This window comes from Carettochelys insculpta, chromosome 6 (genome assembly GCF_033958435.1).
Source record: "Carettochelys insculpta isolate YL-2023 chromosome 6, ASM3395843v1, whole genome shotgun sequence".
Classification (NCBI taxonomy): domain Eukaryota; kingdom Metazoa; phylum Chordata; order Testudines; family Carettochelyidae; genus Carettochelys; species Carettochelys insculpta.
Window position 1 is genome coordinate 8,830,171 of NC_134142.1, and position 21,129 is coordinate 8,851,299.

The 21,129-nt window shown below is 51.5% G+C and overlaps 1 protein-coding gene across 3 annotated transcripts in view; it reads right to left on the reverse strand.

Annotated features, from left to right (window-relative positions):
- Positions 1–21,129, reverse strand: part of TXNDC16 (thioredoxin domain containing 16) — a 75,818-nt gene that overhangs the window by 19,355 nt on the left and 35,334 nt on the right. For all 3 annotated transcript variants that reach the window (XM_074996217.1, XM_074996215.1, XM_074996216.1), the window contains 6 exons: positions 19,753–19,919; positions 18,460–18,520; positions 16,172–16,307; positions 15,217–15,363; positions 12,224–12,283; positions 5,279–5,447 (listed from right to left, as the gene is read on the reverse strand). In XM_074996217.1, the coding sequence (XP_074852318.1) occupies positions 5,279–5,447; positions 12,224–12,283; positions 15,217–15,363; positions 16,172–16,307; positions 18,460–18,520; positions 19,753–19,919 (740 nt within the window). The remainder of the gene's footprint in view (positions 1–5,278; positions 5,448–12,223; positions 12,284–15,216; positions 15,364–16,171; positions 16,308–18,459; positions 18,521–19,752; positions 19,920–21,129) is intronic.

Genomic DNA, 21,129 nt, shown 5'->3' on the forward strand with positions numbered 1-21,129 from the left:
GCTGAAGGTGATGACCTGCATGAGGGAGCTGATGGCCCGAAAGCGAGTCTCTGGTAGATACACTCTCGCTGTAATAGAATTTATGTGTGCCCCTATGAACTCTATGTCCTGTGTGGGGTCTATCTTTGATTTTGCCAGATTGATAACCAGGCCGAGCAAAGAGAACGTGCCTGCTGTGACGCGTATCATGCATAGTACCTCCTCCTTCGAGGCCCCTTTGAGTAGGCAGTCGTCTAGACACGGGAATATAAATACCCCCTGTCTGTGCAGGTAGGCTGACACCACTGCCAAGGTCTTGGTGAAGACTCTGGGGGCCGAGGAGAGGCCAAACCGTAGGACCTTGTATTGAAAATGTTCTTTGCCTACCATGAACCGGAGGAATCGTCGGTGAGCCGGATGGATAGTTATGTGAAAATACACGTCTTGTAAGTCGAGGGCTGCGAACCAATCTCCATTGTCCAGTGCTGTAAGGATGGAGGCGATTGTGATCATCCGAAAGCGTTGCTTGCGCAGGTACCGGTTGAGGCCTCGAAGATCTAAGATGGGCCTCCAGCCTCCTGTCTTTTTCTCCGTGAGGAAGTACCTCGAGTAGAACCCTTTTCCTTGCAGTTGCTCCGGCACTCTTTCCACTGCCCCTATGAGCATGAGATGGTCTACCTCCTGCTTGCGCCTCGCTACGTGGGAGGCCTCCTGGAGGTGGGGCCTGGGTGGAGGTCGTGGTGGTGGGAGCGACTGGAAGGGGATGGTGTACCCCGTGGCTATGATCTCCAGCACCCATTTGTCTGTGGTGATCCTTTGCCACTGGTCGTAGAATGGTCGGAGGCGATGGTGGAATAGCCGTTTCGGATGACCTTGTGCGATGGTAGTGATGGCGCAGCCCTGGATCTGTGTGTCAAACTTGTGGCCTTTGGCCCTGCCCCGAGGACGCACAGTTCTGTTGGGAACGTCGCCTGGGAGTTCTGTACTGCTGGTGCTGTTGATGTCGCCCTTGCTCGTAACCCCTGTGGTACTGGGGACGCTGTTGCTGGTACTGGTACCGTCTTTGTTGAGGGTAGTACTTTTTATTTCCATATGGAGGGGTGTAAATCCCCAGGGTCCTAAGTGTGGCTCTTGAATCTTTACTGGAATGAAGGACCGAGTCAGTTGATTCAGCAAACAGCTTCTGCGAGTCGAAGGGAAGATCGACTATCTTTGCCTGCAGATCCCTCGGTATACCCGAAGTCTGGAGCCAGGACTCCCTTCGCATCACCAGTGCCGTAGCTGTGGAGCGTGCTGCTGTGTCCGCAACCTCCAGGGCGATCTGAACTCCCGTCCTCGAGGCCGCGTAGCCTTCTTGCACGATGGCCTTGAGCACCGGTTTCTTGTCCTCTGGAAGCGAGTCCATGAGGGAGGTTAACCTAGTGTAGTTGTCGAAATTATGGTTCGCTAAATGCGCTGCGTAATTTGCCATTCGCAACAGTGGAGTGGAGGAGGAGTAGACCTTTCTGCCGAACAGCTCTAGCTTCTTGGCATCTTTGTCTGTTCCCCCTGTCTTGAATTGAGATGTCTTTGATCTTTGCTGCGACAACTCCACCACCAAGGAATTTGGTTGTGGGTGGCTGAACAGGAACTCCAAGCCCTTCGCCGGCACGAAGTATTTCTTATCCGCTCTCTTGTGGACAGGCGGAATAGTCGCAGGGGTCTGCCATATCGTAGTGGCGGACTCCAAGATTGCTTCATCAAGCGGTATTGCTATTTTGGAGTAGGCCGGAGGTCTCAGATTTTTGAGGAGCTTATGGTGTTTCTCTTGCACCTCTGCTGTCTGGATGCCTTGCGTGAAGGCCACCCTCTTAAACAGCTCCTGAAACTGTTTGAGATCGTCCGGAGGATGGACGTCCCCCGGGGCCGTAGCCTCGTCTGGGGAGGAGAGCGAGGAACCACTAGGGTACGCCTCTCTGGACCCTTCCGGTTCCTGTTGGTGATGGTACATCCGCTCGCTGGAGGCCTGCAAGGGAAAATCTCGGGGTTCCATAACCAGTTCCCCCTGAGATACTTGAGTCTCTGTCCCCGTTCGCGATTGCCCTCGGGCATACGGGACCGTCTGTGGGGATCTTTCCCTGGTAAATTGCCGGTGATGTCTATGCCCCGCGTGATAGGGGCGACCATGGCAGCATGGGCACTGTTCTTGGGAAGGTGACCTAGACCACTCCCTTGGTGCATACCCTCTGCGTCTGGGGGAGCGAGATCGTCAAGAGACCTGGGACACTGGAGAGAGCGATTTGTGATAGTACTCCAGCAGTTCAAACCCCAGGAAGGGTGAAGGTGGTCCCAGCCAGGGTGAGGCTGGTTGTAAAAATGGAGATGGGGGCTCCGGGTAGGCTAGGGGGGACCCCTGCCTTCTGGTTGGAGTCTGCAGCATAAGCGGAGAGCTGAGAGAAAGCAACTCTGCAGCCCTGTCTGGAGAGGGGCTGCGGTGCCTTGTTTTGTGTGCAGCCTTCCCCCTCCCTTGAGGGGGTAGCTCCGCCCCCTGACGTGTAGGGGATCTCGGCCCCGTCCACGCCGTGCTCGGCACGCTCGAGGGCGGTGCCGCACGTGCGGTGTCCTCCGGTGCCTGTAGGCTGCGTGCCTGCGCGCTCTGCACCGCCGGTTCCCGAGGGTCAGTGCCGCTGCTTGTGGTGCCGCCGGTACCGGCGCTTGTTTAGCCGCCGCCCTGCCTGCGGTGCGGGGCGGCTGCTTGATTATCGGAGGCTGAGCCGCCTCCACGTGGCTCTCTGTGCCACCGCCGATCAGCTGTTGCTGCGGCTGGGGGCTGCTCGCTCCTCCCGTCCCGCTCGCTGTTGCTGCCGGCAGGGATCGGGTTGGGGAGACTTTCCTCCGTTTTTGCGCTGATGGGGTGAGGGAGGCGGCTTTCCTTTTATGAGCCCCGGAGGGTCCCTCCTGCTGCGGCCACTCCGGCACGTCTGGCTGGAGGGCCTTGTCGAAGAGCAGCATTTTAAGCCGCATCTCCCTGTCCTTCCTTGCTCTGGCTGTTAATTTTGCACAGAAGGAGCATTTCTGCGTGACATGGGACTCCCCCAGGCACCTTATGCAGAGACTGTGCCCATCAGATGCTGGCATTGCCTCTCGGCAGGACTCACATTTCTTAAATCCTGAAGAGGACATTGTTGGTGAGTCTTTCAGTTGTTAATGGGTACTTAGCACCTTCTCTGTGCTGTTTTCCCCCTCTCGGATAGCCTGCCGCGGCAGGAGGGCTAATGGCCCTAGGCTCCTGGCCTCCGGTGCTCCACTTGTTACTAGGACTGGACTGAATGCCGTCCCGCTTGTTGTTTCTTTTTTTTTTTTTTTTTGAAAATAACAACTGGCTAACTTAACAGTAGCCTAAGAACTTGAAAACTTTAAAGAAAAACAGTTAAAACCACTGAATACGCTAACTTGGCCGTAGCCTAGTCGGATTCTGTCTGCAGCCGACGGCGGTTCAGAGGAACTGGCGGGGATCGGATCGCGCACGTGGCCAGGAGCGCGCAAGGGAGCGGCGCGCACCGGCGCATGCGCGGTCCGGCAGAAACTGCTTGGAAGATCCGATCTGCAGCGCCGGGCGAGCCCGACACCTAATGTGGAGCACCCACGGGGACACTCGAAGAAGAACGGGCAGGGTTGTGATGGTGCTTAGTTCCCATGGGGAACCACTGCACAGGCACAGACCCACCCCAGCGAAAGTTCTGGCTCCTGCACAGAAGCGTTTGGCTCTTATTGTGAGCTCTCCTTTGGACCAGAAGGATGTGGGTGTCAGCTTTGCTCTTCATCCCAGAGCTTTTAGCTGTTGCTCTCGTCCAGACAAGAGGTGATGAAGCATGACTAGCAGAAGCCAGATCTTCATCCACCAGGATGGGATGGAGTCTCCAGGCCATCCAGACAGGGTAGAAAGAAAACTGGTACAGCTGCGCTACTTTGTTCCACTCTGCGTCTGCTGTGAGGTGACAGACATGTGCCACTTAGGAAGCTGCTGTGCATTGCCCCTGCTGCTGTCTTCTCAGGGCAGGCCCAGCCATTTGAGGTCAGGGTGAGTTATCAAAGATGGCTGATATCAGCTGCAAAAAGCCATCCCAGTTTGACAGCACCAGCCTATGACCTTCCAAGAGGGGGAGGCCTGGTCTAACCCACCTCCTGTCAGCAGGCTGTTCACCAGGGCCACCTTGGCCTGGTCGGAGGCCTTAATGCAGAGACGCCTCAGAAACAGAAGATGGCTGTGGTTCATGAAAACCCAGAACTGCCTGTGGCTTCCATTGAACCATTCATGTGAGGGAACGGCAGGACCCATTCAGGGCAAGGCACTGCAGTGTGTCGCTCGCAGCATAGCATTCGTGGCACTGAGCTGCCTCCTTTGCTCCTGCAGCTGCAGGTTGTCCCCGATCAGCAGAGCAATTTGCGCCTGCACTACCACGTTATCTGCCCAGAGGAGATGGCTTATCCAGGGGAGTTCTAGGCTTCCAGTGGCCATGGCAGTGCAGCTGAGTTGTCGGCCCCAGGCTCCGTCCTGCAGAGTTACTGGGCCACAAACAAACATTGGGGCAGGATCGCAGGAAGCCAGACCTCGTGGTCACAGCTGGAGTCCACAGTCATGAGACAGGTGTTAAGGATACAGGGAGCTCAGAAGCAGGAAAAGAAACTTGAGATCAGAACCACAAGTTGGGTCAAACTGGGCCAGTAGCAGGGGCTCAGAGGTAAGAGACAAGCAAGAGCTCAGAACTACAAGTCAGATGCGAGGACATTCAGCTGGGGGAGCAGGAGTGGGATGGAGCCCAGTTTGGCCAGTTTCCTGTTCCTGCTGCAGGCTTAAGTCAGGCCAGTGAGCCAATCACCTCCTTGGAGACTTGGCCACTAGGAGCTCGGGGTGGAGACTCAACCTGGACCTGGGCTTCATGAGTCCCAGGTAAGGAAGTGTCAGCAGCTGCCAAGTGACAGCTTGGCACGTGGCTGCTCCTGTGGACCTGGGTTTGGAGGCCCATCAGCTGTGACGCTCGAAACAGTAAACAAACATAAGGCGTTGCTCTCTTGTGACAGGGAGCCAGACTAAGGGATGGAAGTGTCCTTTCAGAATACCTCGTTCCTGACAATGACAATGGGTGGAAGGTGGTTAAAGCTCATTCCACACCCCCACCAACTAAATGCATAAACCTGGCGTTCAAATTAAGATTTTCAAGTTATTACTACGCAAAGGACAATGGTTCTGGGACCCTAACAATCCTGCAGCCATGTCAAGCTGAAGTATTAATGACTCCAGCATCAACAGGACACTCACAGCCTGAGGAATCTGAGCAGCTCTGCTGTTCCCAGCATGCCTGTGTAAGTCCGTGATCTCACTCCCTTCTCATACATCTTGATAATGGGAAACTGGGTGACATTCTGCTTTGTGCAGACATCAGGCCACTCCCAGCAGTTTATTTTGGCAAGGGAGATTCCTTGGGTTCCTGGAAGACAAAAATATGCACAATAAAGTTTAAGCAGCAAAGACTCGACGACAAATTATTCCAGCAGAGAGTTTTCCAAATGAGCGCTTGGAGATCACTGTATTTATCAGTAATTAGCGAGGTGAGAAATCCTTTCGCTTCAGACCTACCGTAAGTGCAGTGGTAAAGGCCAGGTTCTGATATATCCTTACTCTAGCAGAGAAGTACCTTAGTCTGGTGTACTGCCGTTGAAATCAATGACACTGGTTGCACAGGAAGACCTCAGTCTGAGTGTGCAGGAGACTCGAGAGCTGGCCCTAAATGAACCTCACCCATCACACCCTGCACTGCTGTGGCGCTTACTAAGATGGCGTTTAACCATTGTTCCCCTCTCTGCTAATTAGCATTCCCTGTAAGCGGAGCGCCTGGGTGGCCATCCAGGAGAGATTCAGGTCCCGCCCAGCTGATTAGCAGAGTGCCACAGCTGGCAGCCTGGGTTTCTATTGATGGTGCACAGCTGCACAGGCCTGGTGCACATAACAAAATTTATTCCACGAACGGATGGAAAAAAAACCAGAGGGAACCCGGCTGCCCATGTATTAATTACCACTGCGTGGGCGGCTCATTTTTGGTGACTCCGTGCAGCTCATTACGCCACTCGATGGAGTCCACTGCTTGTTGCACTTTCACATTCAGCGGAGTGTTAACCGGAGGCTTTTCTGCACCGTGTACATTGCACGGGCCAAGAAAATGACAGTCAGCTCTGAACTATGGGGTTATGATGCCATTGAAACCATAAAGCGATGTCAGAGCATTAGAGGACAAATGGCTTCTGTGGCTACCGCAGCCACAAGATGCAAGGGCATCCCCTTAAATCAGAACTGACCAATTGTCATATTTAAGGGATCCAATCTTGGATATCATCTCATATTCCTCTCCCACCACAAAATCGTTTCAGTGCCCAAAAAGAAAGGGTGGTGACAGGTGTTATAGTGCACATGTATTTACCAGCAACCAGCATGTTAGGCAGTGCATCCCCTGGGGGCGATACAGAGGTCTTCCAGGGGGTACATCAACTCATCAAGCTATTTGCCTGCTTTTCCTGCAGGCTACATAAAAAGCGCTAGCGAAGTCAGTACAAACTCCAATTTCAGACAGACAATGACTTGTTTATGTGGTTCTACGCACACTACACTGAAATGTGAGTACAATATTTGTATTCTGCGAACACCGGCAGTGTTTCAGTACGCGGGGGCTGTGACGCTTTTGCCTGTCTAGGTCTGATTTTGTACGCAAGTTGTTTTTACATGAGAGGACTCTTGGGAGTCTGCAAGACAAATCAGACTCCTGAAAGGGGTGCAGCTGTCTGGAAAGACTGACAGCCGCTGCTGTAAGGCAGCTCACTGCAACCTTTAATAATACAGTCATCAGATTCAACACTTGTCACAAGGCTCTCAGCTCCCTACAGGATTGGGCCTGGAGCTGCAACAAGTTTTAAGCATTCAGCCTCTCTGACTTACCGTCCCTTTCGCCAAGCAGAGCTTCTGGCTGAACGTTTAGGAGAAACAAAAGAGCTTTCACCTCCAGCCAGGATTCAGCTACGCATGTGCAACGTCACAGAGCCAGTGTACGGACACCGGGCCAGTCAAGTCGTTAGGAATTTCAGATTCCCTGTCTGCAATTCACAGCAGCCTCACGTACAATGCACCCCTTCTGAACTACTGGGCCCACTTCCCCTGATGTCCATCTCCAGCCACTGGAGATACCCATCTCCCACAAAGCTCCGGGTCCCAAGAATTCATGCCCTGGTCTCATAGAATCACAGAACAATAGAGCTGGAAGAGACCTAAAAAAGCCATCAAGTCCAGCCCCCTGCCCTAGCCTATGGCCTTCCAACAGGGGAGAGGACCAAACCCATCAGATCAGCCCAGCCAGGGCTTTGTCGAGGCGAGACTCATTTTACTCAGCCTGTCCAAAGATTATGTTCCCCACAGCCAGAGCTTGCCAGCCCAGAGGCCTCATTTTTGGAGGGGGAGAGTTAGGTCAGTGGTTAAAGCACTGGCCTTGCACAGATGCGGTTGTGAGTGAAAACCTTGCCGGGGCCTTCCAAGGCTTGCGGCAGGTAGGAGTTAAAAATCAAAAAGAACCCAGCTCTGTCAGGGATGGTGATAGGTCCTGCTGTGAGAGCAGGGGACTGGACTTCATGACCTTCCAGATCTATGGGACATACGTCCAGCTCCATGTTTTTTTGGATGCTAAATCTACAGCAGCCCAGATCTTCCAGGGCCGGTAGGCTCTAAACTCTCGAAGGGGTGTTAGGCATCTCAGAGCTTCTCTGAGCCAAAGGACTTGTGCTCCTAAGCCACCCAGGTGCTTTTGAAAATCCCACACTCCTGTGCTTTGTTAGACTGTGACATTTGAAAACGTGACCCCACCTCTGCAACCAACTTCCCTGCCCAGAGGGAAAGCAGCGTAAGTTGCTGGCCGAATGTGTTGCTTGCTTGTAGCCAGACTGACGGTTCTCTTCCTGTGGGTCCAGGAAAGTGTCTCTGGCTGTCACCCTGATCAGCCAGGGCACTGCCTCCAGCCGTCTCATGCAGCAACAACCGTCCCATTACTGGCTGCACACACAACAGCATTCCTGCATCAGAACGCCCTCCCCTCTCGCAGGCTGCAGGCGCTGGTCAGGTCCTGGCCCCCACCTAGACTCTCTGAGCTGGAAGCCCCCAGTCAGACCCCAGCTGAGCTCAGCTGTCCCCTCCACACCTGACACCTTCCGCAGGGATGACAGAGTGGGCTGGTTGAGCCCGGGGCTACTTGTTAACTCTTTCCTGGCCAGTGTACAGTTTGTCCAGTCCAATTGCGTTCTTATCTCTGTCTTGTTTCACAGAGGGCTGACATCATGCCAGTCAAAACTCCGCCAGATGAGGGGCACTGAGGTCGATGGCTCTGTCATTCCTAAAACCTCTGCTATTCTCACAGCAAAAGACATTGCCCCACAGGCACTAGACTGCATTCTTTTGGGGGATGCCAAGAAGTCAAACTCTTGCTTAAGTTGGTGACCGAGATCATTCACTAAGGCTTGGTCTACATAAGGCAGGTAAGTCAATTGCAGATACGCAATTGTATCTACAGCAACTGCATAGCTAGGATCAACTTATCTGCAGTTGACTTACCTGGCCATCTTCATAGACGGAGATGGATGGGAGACACTTTCCCATCAAACTCCCATACACTTCGCGATATCGAGAGTACAGGGGTCAACTGACAACTCCAGAGCATCTGATTTTGTGTGTCTCTCTCAGGTGAGCGAAACAGAACTCTGGAAGATCTAACCAAACCGGGTCAATCTGCTGCATAGGCCAGACACACCTTAATCTGAAATGCCATTTTTTTTATCTCCCCTGTGCTAGCTGTGTGTGGCCTCTGGACTGTGCCTTCCCAAATGGAAATTCAAGCCCCTGGCAAAGCCAGCTGTGATCCTACCTAAGCGTTTCTGTTATTCTTAGGCAGTTTCACCCAGAGAATCTCAACAACGGGACGGATAGCTGGTCTTCCTGGAGGCGGAGGAAGGGGGCCGTCAGAAGTTCTTTGAATGCAGTTATCTAGATTTTGGCATACAAAGATGAAGCCACTTGAGGCTTAAAATGCAACGGGCTAGAATCCCCATCATCCTCAAGCTTATTCTGTAAGGCTCTGAAATGGAGGCAGGAAAGCCAACCCACTGAGCTAATTATTGGAATGGCCATGAAACGCCTGCACCAGGCGAAAGGTGGAAGAGACCAAGCCAGTGAGAACAAGGGGCCAGAAGTGGGGAGTGATTAGAACATGAGCTCCCCACTGGGGGGTGGTTCTGAGCACAGTCGGTTTGCTAAGCAGAGAACACACCCCGGATGGCCAAGGTCTCAAGGCAAGAAGGAAGGATTTCCCAGTGTGAAAATCCCACAGAGAATGCAGTCCACAGTGCAGCCTCAAGACTTGGGACATGGCCCAACCTGACAACCTCTAAAGCCAGCCAGGGCTGGTGGAATTGCCATCCAGGTAGAAGCAACCCAATTCACAAACCCTTAGCCAGCGTCTCCGGGAGAGTCTCTCTCTGAGCCGTAGACCATGCTGGCGACACAGTCACACCATGCCTGGAATAAACCACACAAGAGGATCACCTTGTTTTTGTAACGCGTTGAGGGCAGGAGCCGGAGCAGAGAGCACGGCCGGCTTCGGGGGGCTGAGATTTTATCTCATGCTTTCCCTGGCTTTCCCGCCTGGATTGAGGTCAGCATAATGTCTCCCCTGAACGGGGCAATGCCTGTCTTTCTACTGCAGTGCAGCTCCATTGGAAGTCACCTGCTGGGGACCACGCACCCATCATGTTAATGCCGTGCAGGCTTTTCTTGCATAACCTGTTACCTTGTCAGCAATTCCCAGCCTGAAGTCTCCCCCCTACAGCCCAAGATCGTGAATCCTTCAGGGAAGAGGAAGGATCTTGCAGCGCATCACATAAGCCACCCCTGTGGCTCCTTTGCCCAGAGACGTGACGCACACCACTAGGATTCAGCTCTCTTTTGGAAAGGCAGAGCACCCTGCTCCCTTTCGTCCCACTAACTCCCTGCCCTCAGGCATTGCCTAGGCTAGACCTGGTAGCCAGAGATGGCAGATTTAAGCCAATGGTCTGTGTGCCATGCTTTGACCTCCCACTGTTGTGATTCTACATAACTCACCAGGCAAACCTAATCCCACCCCATGACGGGAAATCCACCTCTGACATCTTCTTCCCTCATTTCCCACCAGTGTAACATTTTCAGTTTTTGGTGCCACCTACTGGCTACCAGATCATTACTGTTCCTAATTACGCGCTTTCAACAGGAACTGGGTTTTTTTCGTGTTTCATGGGGAAATTCCAGGATCTTGAAATGTTTTCTGTTCCAAAAATGGTAAGCAAAAAGTGTCAAGATTTCCCAGGAAGCAAAGTTCCAGGGGAAAGAGTGATTTGGGGCTCAAATGAAACACTTGGATAAAGCTGAAGTATTTCATTCCAATCTTGAACTTTTCCAACTTTTTCAATGTACACAAAAAAAAACAATGAATTTCATTTCAAAAGGAGGCAAAAAATCAAAACCTTCTGTTCTGGAAAGGGATGTTTTATAACTTCCAACGTGGGCAGTGAGGGTAGAAGAAGGGGGGTCAGTGTTTTCAAAATGTTTTGCTTTCAATAAAAAGAGGATTTTTCATCAAAAATCTATTTCAATGGAAAATGTCTGAGCTGATCTACTCATTATCTTCCTTTCTCTGCGCAGCTACAGCTCTCCTTCACTCTTGTCTGCAAGGGTCCAATGCAACAGGGGTGTATTTGAGCAGCCCTGGGGATGGAGGGAACAAAGGAGAGCCTTGATTTGACATTTGTGACATACCTGAACATTCACACCCAGCTCTCTTTCATTTTACTTAGGCTTGGGCTACACTAGGCAGGTTAGTCGACTGCAGATACGCAATTCCAGCCAGGGTAATTGCGTAGCTAGAACTGACTGATCTGCAATCGACCTACCTGGCCATCCTCCCAGAGGAAAGTCAATGGGAGAAACATGCCTGTCAACCTCCCTTATTCCTTGTGATATTGAGGAGCACAGAGGCTACCCACCAACCTCAGATTGTTCGATTTCGCACATCTCCACCAAGGGCACAAAATCACACTCCAGAAGATCGACCCTGATGGGGTCGAACTTCCGCATGGTCTAGACACACCCTGAGTTTGCCACTGGGGATCAGGTCAGGCAGCTGCTGGGCTGGCGCCCCTTTCGTAACTGCCAAAGTCACAACCACTTGCTGTGTTCCCTGTTCTGTTCTGCAGGCAGGATGGGGCTATGACACACCAAAAACTAGCTTCAGGATAATGGAGTCGCCCTCTCAGACCGCAGCAGACCACGCTAAGGGACAAAGGAGATGGACAGTCCCCTTCCTAGCTCAACGCGCTGTCGGTGGTGAGGTGGTGGAGTGAGTCCCAGTGGAGACATTTCATAACACATGTGGTGAAATCTCAGGCCCACTGAAGTCAACTGGCCAGGACTTCACTGGTGGACCTTTCTCCAGAGCAGGGACTGCTGTTGCCAACCTGGTGTAGCATATGCAGTGCCCACCTGGAGGAGCAGTTCAATGGTTAAGCCACACTATTGTTATAATAATAATAACAACCAACTCTCTGAGGTTTCCTGTTTGTTTTCAAGAGCTCTGTTTAACTGACGAACAGCCACTAGCAAAGCTCGCGGCCAGATTCCCTTCCTGGGGTCCAAAAGGAGGGAAACACTGAACAGGATCAAACCAACACAAACCAAGCGAGTATCACAAATTATATCTCCAGAGCTTCCCTTCCTGGGCTCTTGTTCACAAGCACCTCACTCTGCCCCTGGTCAAGGCTCTGCACAGAAGTGCAGCTGTTGAAGTTTGCTAGGACATCTGCTTCCTGTGTGTCGGGGTCACAGAGCCCAGCTCCAGACCAAGCCCAAATGTCTACATGGCAGTTCTAGAGCCCCACAGCCAGACCCCTGCAAGCCTGAGTCAGAAGATGGGTCTTCTACTGCAGTGTAGACATAACCTAAGCGGCTATTATAAGCCCGCAGAAGTTAGAAGAGCTCCTGGGTGTATACAGGTGTACATATACTGGATGAAATCCTCTCCCCATTGCAGTCAATGCAAGTTGGCCAGGATTTCACATGAATTAAACTCTCCCTCCTGTGAAAAGAGGACAGGATACCGGGTATGACCCATGCCAGCTTTGTAACAGCTATGTCGCTTTGGCACTATACCTTTTAATTCAGTAGCCACCTCTACATACGACTGCAACATCGCCAGAGACACCGCTTCCCCTGCAACAAACAAGAGACGCCGTCATTACAAAGTTCCTTGTACACCGCGCAGTGCTTGTTTCAATGCTATGGTACACGTGTGAAACAGGGACAACCGACAAGCACCATTTGAAGGCATGTGAACAACATCATCAACGCTGCCTCAGGAGAATCCTAACTATCCCTTGGGAGGACAGGCGAACGAACACTAGAGTCCTGGGCAAGTTGAACATGATCGGCATCGAAGCCATTATCAGTCACCAACAACTTCGCTAGACTGGCCATGTGGTTTGGATGTCTGATCAGCACCTCCCAAAACAGATTCTGTTCTCCGAGTTGGAGGAAGGACAGAGGAGCGTTGGGGGCCAGTGGAAGCAATATAAGGACTTGCTGAAGGCGCATGAAAAAGCGCAGCATCGGTATCTGCACTTGGGAGAACTTTGTCCAGGACCATCCCCAGTGGAGAACGGTGATCCATGAAGGGGTGGTGCAATCTGAGATGTCCCGCCGCAGTGTAGACAAGGAGAGGTGGAGATGAAGAAAAGAGCATCAAAAACTGTCCTGCACCCCTCCAACAGCTACCAGCACCTGCTCCTTCTGTGATCAGACCTGCAGCTCCAGAATTGGGCTGGTCAGCCATCAACGGACTCACAAATAGGAGGGTGACACAAAGACATCCTACCCTTTATTGCGTGACTACCAAGAAAGAGACCATGCTACATCACATATGGCCTGTCAGCAGAGGGGTTGCTCCCTGTGAACAGGACAGGTTACTCTCTCAATAACCAGCTTCTCCAGTTTCTCAAGCTTTGCCATCACTTGCTGAAATAAAAAAGGCCGCTCCTTTTCTGGAATGGCAGGACAGGAAGAAGACCACAGGCAGCAATGGTAGCCTTACAATTTAATGGATCTACTGAGATTGAAGGAAACAACTGGGGTGCTCCTGGGGTCAGCTAGAAGTTTTGTCCCAAGACAGAGTGGAGACTTGTAGATGACCTATGCTCCACTCGGAGGACAAGGGTTTAAGTCAACTCTTTACTCAACATTTTCTGGGTTAATGCTGTTTCATTGTCGCATTGCTTATCTACTAGAGCATGTGGCTCTTTAAAATGCTGCAGGGATCCCTTATACTGTCATTTGGCTGCCTGCTTTGCCCACTACTTACAGGCTTGTCTGGAAAAGCTGCCTGTCCTCACGGGGGTTTGGCACCAGGGTGATCCAACAGCCCCCTCATCAACTCCCCTAAGCTCTCTGTAAGGTACGCAGCAGGGCAGCTGCAGTTCAGCTACCCCTCCACCCCCTCCACCATGCTCCTTCCACGCTCTGCCCTGGAGCTGCTCCCAGGAGCAGCTTGGTCGGGGAAGAGGGGTGCTGGTCTGGTCTACTTACAATGGCAGTGTACTTGAAGTGGGGGTCAGTTCCTTCTCAGACATGGCGCATGCTTCTATGTCTGTGTGTGTGTGTGTGTGTCTCTCTCTCTCTCTCTCTCTCACACACACACACACACACACACACACACACACCCTCGGCACTAAGCAGATGTGTATGCCCTGTCTGGAGGACAGAGTGATGCATGCCAGCAGAACAGAATCACAGAACATTAGAACTGGAAGGGACCTCAAAAGGTCATTGAGTCCAGTCTCCTGCCCTCCCGGCAGCACCGAGCATTGTCTAGACCAGCCTGAAAATATCTCCAGTGACAGAGATTCCACAGCATGTGTGGGCTCATCCCCATGGTCAGTTTCTGCAGGAAGTGTCTGCAGCCACTGCCAAGCATCTCTCGTCTCTCCTCCCTCCCTCCCGCCTCAGTCCATGCTGCCTCTAAAATAATGAAGCTACATTAACAACATGTCAATACTTCAGGGCTCAGCTGTGTGCTAGCTCATCATTTAGTAGGAAGACATTCCCTGGAAAATACTCCACCCTCTGACTCCACCGCCTCAATCGACCTTCACAATCACCCTTGCTGTGCACCGGATTAAACTGTTTAAAACTTATACAGTCTGTGTATACGCTGCCTTTTGTCTGCTGAAAAGAACTCCCTGGAATCTAAGCCCACCTCACCCACTTACAGTAATTCTTATGGGGAAATTGGATTCACTTCACATCATTTCAGGACCACAACTACAGAGTTAAGTGAGGAGTTACTGTAGTGAACCGCTCCGGCACTAGGATTGCAATGCAGAGGGTAGAATTATACTGAATGTGTCACTACGAAAGAAATACAAAAGATCTTCCAAAATGACACGCCAAAATGCGTTCAGTATTAATCTATTACAGAAATTGATTTAAACGTATTGTTCATGAGAGCTAGGGCTACACTACACTGATCCTTCGAAAGAAATTCTTCTGGAATGTAACCATGGCCCAGCCGCTCTTTCAAAAGAACAGGCCAGGAAATGCTGCAGGTTGAAAAATCCAGCGCCATGGAGGACAGCTCTTTTGAAAACAGGGCCCCTGGGGGTGTCTACACACACATTTTTTTCTACAAGAATCTGTCAGATAAAGGCGCTCTTCCCCATCCAGGAGCAGAACAGGGCTGCCAGAAAAAGTCCCCGTTCTTCCAGTTGAATATTGAAAGATGCTCCATGGGATTTTCTGAACGAGCCCTGGCTTTTTCGTAAAAACCTGGTAGTGTAGACATAGCCTAAGTGTGAAGATATGAGAAGACTTGCACAGGCATCTTCATCAGAGAGGTGGCCGTGTTAGTCGGTATCTTCAAAAACAACAACAAGTCCTGTGGCACCTTATACACTAACAGATATTTTGGAGCATAAGGTTTCGTGGGCAAAGACCCGCTTCATCAGATGCATGAGTTTGGCGGGGGGGGGGTCAGGAATCTTTTCAGCTATTGTTTAAATAGAAATAATTAACTAAATACAAGACTTGTAAAAATCTACTAAACGAAATAAGAAAAGGACAGCCCCCGACTGATGGCTGTGTATTGTACTCACAACTAGCATAGAACAGCACCACCGTGTGGGCAGACTCCATCAGAGCAGCATGAAACGTTTCTTCTGTCAGGGTTCGGATGAGTTCCAATGGCAGTTCTCGCTTCCGGTCTCTGTAAACAGCTTCCATCACCTGGTCATCTTGAATGTCTGTAACATATGATCACACAGACACGGCAGGAATTCAATGTTTGCCAGCATCTGAACAGAGGAACCAAGGAATGTGTTATGTTGCCTTCTGTGTATTCCAGTAGCACCTGCAGCCACCAGTCAAGAAGAGGGCCCCATTGTGCCAGGTGCTGTACATATATACAACCCAGACAGTCTGTGTCCCAAAGAGCTGACAGTCTCACTATGAGAGGAGAGGGAAGAGGTGGATATGACAGATGGGGAACAAGAATGAGACCGTTTGGAGCAGTCAGGATTTGCTACTGATACTTAACACTATTCTACTAGGTATTCAGATTTATGCCAGCTGAGGACGTGTGCATCTGAATACTTTATCTAGGAAACCCATATACATTTTTGTTTCCCTCAGACTCAGGCCCAGCTGTTCCTTTCTTCATGTTGGCAGATTCCGATTCTATGGGAAATTCCTGGAAAACACCAGCAACTTTCTACGATTGCATTATGACGGAAGATTACATGGACACTTGTTCTGTAAGACAAATAAAATCCAAGCAAGGTGTGCGTGGGCAGTCAGAAGAGGGCAGCCTAGATTCTTCTGGGGACTGACCTAAAATACCTCAAAGGGGCTGTTTTTCTGGCAGCAACAAACACTCACCCTCTGAAAACCAAGTGTCTCAAGGTGGACACTTAAAAATTGAGGGACCAGAAGAACCACAGACCCTTTTGCATCACTTCAGCCGGTCCACACAGTACTTCTGCACCTTTCAGAAGGTCTCTGGCAAGCACTAATTAACTAAGTGTGAAAAGGAGCATTCCAAACATTACTTACCCTGATTGTTATTGTCCCTTTCATCCTCATCCTCCTCATCCTCTTCTTCCTGGATCTGTTCACCCTTTATCTTGTCTTCCACAAGGGCTATTATTTCATCAGTGTCCTCCAAAAGCAGGTATTTGATCGGCAGGCCCTGGAGGAAAAGCAAAATGCCAGCTGGAACACAAAGGCCTGGATTTGCACCTGCGCTCTCGCAGCGGCTGCAGCTGCCACTATACCAGATGGGGTCACCAGGGTGCTCTGTGTCAAACGCAGTGGAACCCCACGGCCATGTTGCAGTTGCTTGCTTGATTCGGGGCACGTCAATAGACTTCCAGAGCTGCTGCACCTGGTTCCACCCTCACACATCCCATGGCCCAGCCAGGCAGGGGGAACATCAGGCAACCAAGTCCAGATGACTTTGCAGTTCCTCCTCCTGCCCAGGGGGTTTCTGTGGTGTCCACCAGGTGACTCTCCTCTCCCCTTCTCTTCTTCCACCAGCAAATGTACAGTCAGCACCGAGTGGCTGGCGAGAACCAGCAGGGGGCAGCAGCAGCACCAACAATCTGGGGCGACGATGCTGCCACAAGACCTACCTGCCTACACCCCTTCCCATGTGGGGTACAAGACAGGGAGGAGGCAGTTTCCACTGTCTCTGGACTGCAGCTTTAAAACCCCAGATTTAACCTAATAGAGGGGGCTCTCATCTTTGTATTTGGCCATTGCAATGTGGTCCTCAGAATCACAGGGCTGGAAGGAACCTCAGGAGGTCATCTAGTCCAGCCCCCTGCTTCAAGCAGGATCAACCCCCACTAAGTCATCTCAGCCAGGACCTTGTCCAGCCGGGACTTAAAAACCTCAAGGGATGGAGAATCCACCACCTCTCCAGGCAACACATTCCAGTGCTTCACCATCTGCCTAGTGAAGTAGTCTTTCCTAATATCTAACCTACACCTCTCCCTCTTCAGCTTCAGACCCTTACTCCTTGTTCTGCCATCTGACACCAGAGAACAGTTTCTCACCCTCCTTTTTAGAGCTCCCCTGCAGGAAGTTGAAGGCTGCTATTAAATCACCTCTAAGTCTTCTCTTCTGTAAATTAAACAAGCCCAAATCCCTCAGCCTATCCTCACAGGTCTTGTGCTCCGGACCCTTAATCATTTTTGTTGCCCTTCACTGAACCTGCTCCAGCAAATCCACATCCTCTTTATACTGGGGGGGGGGCCCAAAACTGGACACAATATTCCAGATGTGGCCTCACCAGTGCAGAATAAAGAGGAATAACTACTTCCCTAGATCTGCTCGAAATGCTCCTCCTAATGCACCCCAGGATGCCATTAGCTTTCTTGGCTACAAGGACACACTGTTTACTCATACCCAGCCTTTCATCCACTATAACCCCTAGGTCCCTTTCCATCGTACTGCTGCTGAGCCACTCGGTCCCCAGCCTGTAACAATGCTTGGGATTCTTCCGCCACCAGCCACCAGCACTGCTGTATGAGAACTGGAGCAAGCCTATTTCCCAGAGGTCCCCTGCTCAAAACGCTCCCGCTTGTTGCCTTATCTCTCAGGACACAGACTCTTTTCCCTCCAATGAGAGAGCTGCGTGCGCTTGGCTGCCAGCCTCAGCCAGGAGGCTACATTCACGTCTCGCGAACTGCCTGCTGTTTAAGACCTGCTACAAACTCAACCGGTCAGGGAAACGGCGAGCCGATCACATGGGAGAAGACTGAACCAGCTGGGAGAGAAGGAGGGGTCTGACTGTGCTGTGGAAATAATCAGGGGGACAATGCCAATGTTCCCTGTAAGCTGAGAGCTCGGGCAGCCGCCCAGGAGATATTCAGGTGTCACCCAGCTGATTAGCAGAGAGCTCATAGCCGGCAGTATGTGTGTCTTTTGGTGGTTCACATCAGCACATGCCTGGGTGCAAATAATAAAATTTGTTCTGCACCAAATGGAAAAAGCCTAGAGGACACACTGGCAAATGCCCAGGAGGAAGATGAGCTAGTTTAGCTGCAGGACAAGAAGGGTGGATTTTTCACACCCCAAGTGATGTAGTTCCACCCATGTACGTTTGTATCATGGAGCTGGTCTTGCTCCGTCTCAGCAGCCAACCACAGCTCTGCACTAGTGATCTGGGCCGCTCTGCATTGATAAGGGAAGAAAGGTCACTTTTACGCTCCCCGGGGTACTGTTAATTACTCGCAGGAAAACAAAGCACACCTTGAACTTTTACCAGGAAGTGCCTGTGTTCAGGCAGTCAGATTCAAGGTGAGTCAATCGTGTCATGAAGAAACACAGCCACTAACCTCTTCTGCTGTCTTGAGGGCGACGTTAGACCGGAGCAGAACGTTCAGCTCTACGAAGTCCCTTTTGCAATACAAAGCAGATATGAAACGGTGTTATGGATACAGTCATATGATCCCCTAGGTCCTGTCTAACTTGTAGGCACTGGTGCTTCCTTGGCAGCACAGGGGTGCTGTCAAGGTGGGAGATGCCAACCTACCTTTGCCCACCCCCCTCCTCAGCTGCTGGGCCACAGCCCAGGATCCAGGCCAGGGTGTTCTGTATATTTCTTGCAAAGTAAGGCTGAGAAGCGTGGGAATTCTAGCCCAGCCGCTCTTGAAGGACGTGGGTTTCAAAGAGGCCTTGGCCTGACTCTGCTCCCACTGATGTTAGAAGGGGGTTCTGCCACAGGCTGCAGAGTTAGGCTAGAGTAGTGGCATCCAAGAGAAATTTAACCAACCCCACCCCCCAGCCAGATGCTGCCCACCCCTGAGCCAGGTACTCTGCCCCAGCCGCCCCGCCATGCACCCCCTGAGGTTACTCACTTGAAGCCATCCCGGGCTGAAGCAGCCTCCGCCACTGCCCCCACACGCTTGTCCCACCATGTGCTGGGGCGCGTGCATGGAGCGGCCAGAGGGGCGCCCCATGTGTACGGCTCTCCTGAGCCGCATTTTGCCGCACTGTGCTGCCCTGTTCCCCACAGGGGCATCTCGAACACCGCGGGGCGAGTGGTTACTGACGCTGCAGCAGCTCCTGGGAGCTCCAAGCCCTCAGCTGACAGGGAACACTGATCGCAACCCAGCTCAGTGATAACAGGAGCACAAACAGCAAGCGGCTCCTGCTTGGAGGACAGTCATGCAGAGAGCACAGCCCTGTCCCACCCACACTCTGAGTCAGCACCTGCAACTCCTCTCCCTTCCTGGGGTTTCCTTTCCTCCTAATTGAAGAACAAAACACAACTCTTTACCCAAGCTTCTTTGGCCGTTTCTCCTTCCTGTGTTGTCATGCTCAGACCCAGACTGAGATCTAAACCCCTTTAGACTCCTGCGATGAAACTAACGAGGCCAGCCTGGTCTGACCGCCAGGAGGAGTCAGCAAAAACACCCTGCGTGCAGGGACCAATAACCTGACAACCTGCCACAGGGCCCAGATCTGGTCCCATTTACTCTTGTGTAATTCCACTGCCTTTGTTCGGAATCGTCACCGGTGTAAACTAGAATGTGTCGTCCTTGTTAGCCTGAGCAGGACAAAGTTATAAATTGCCATCAAATGAAGGGTGCCTTATAGGAGGCTATAATATTACTGAGTTTAAATACCTTGACAAGAGGGCAACTCCAGCTTTCCCCAGCAGCTGCCAGGCAACAAACTCAGCAGTTCCCTTATCAGCCTGGTAAGTCTCCTTCTGACTGAGGATAAACACCAGTGGCAGACCGAGCTGGAGATGGACAGTTGAAACCTTTTCTGGGTCTTCAGCGACTTCAGTCTAAAGACGAGACACAGTTACATGTTTAAACAGCTTCCTGGTATATGGTCGTGGTCACACACAGGTGAGCAACAAGCTTAGATTTTAGATAATTTCTGCAAAGCAGATAATGAGATACTATCTTAGCTTCGCCTACATAACTAGGATCCAACCACTCAACATCTGAATTGCTGCCATCTGATTATGCCCATTTGGGGTGATATTTAAATGGAGAAGCATCTTGTGCATCAAAATGTTGACAAGCTAGGCCGGGATTTTCCTGGATTTTAAGGCGAAAAGAGATACTGCATAATCCAGGCCCCGGCTCTTACTGAAGCTGATTCCCGCTTCAAATCCGAGCAGCATGGTTAAACTGGAACAGAACTTGTGGGGAAAAAATATCCAGTCTGGATTTTAAAATTGCCAGAGCTGGAGGAGCCATCCCTCCACCCAAGTCAGTTGCTCCAAAGGTTAATTACCTTCGTCATTAAAAATTGGTACTTTATTATCTGCGACCATTGATTCTAATATGGCCCCAGCGCGCTAAACCCTGCAGTGGCTTTACAAATCCTGCCAGGAAGGAGCAGCATGGCCTGGACTCTTTTTCCTTCCCTGTTTTCACCACGCAGCTGCAGTCAGCACAGCCACTGATCTGCACGGCAGACCAGGCACGGCCCATGATGCAAGACAAAGGGCAGCTGGTGCGCCCTCGGGGGGGGAGGTGGGGGGGTCTTATTCTGACCTGTTTCTTCACTTCTAGCTCAGCAGAGGGGCTCTGGAGCTGCCCTTTCATTGCCCCAAACACCTTGCAGCCACACAAGTTGAGGCAGAGTCTCTGCTGGTTTGAAGCCAATTTACACACACTTTTCAGCTGCCCTTGAACCCCCCACCCCAGAGGAGGAGGGATAGCTCAGTGGTGAGAGCACTGGCCTTGTAAACCCAGGGCTGTGAGTTCAGCCCTTCAGGGGGCCTGTCTAAATCCACCAGAGATAGTGGCAGGTTCAGCTGCGAGTGCAGAGTCTGAATTTGATGGCCTCTCAAGAGCCCTTCCAGTGCTAGGGTATATCCAGAACATCTCTGTCGGCTTGATGTGATCTAGAGAAGAGCTTCATTGCAGGGACAGACACAAATGTGCTCTGCAGAGCTCTCAGATCGGGCCCCAAATCCCCCCTCCCTTTCACTCCCCACTGGGAAGGCGCCATGCTCCCAGCCAACACACTAAAGCCCAGGA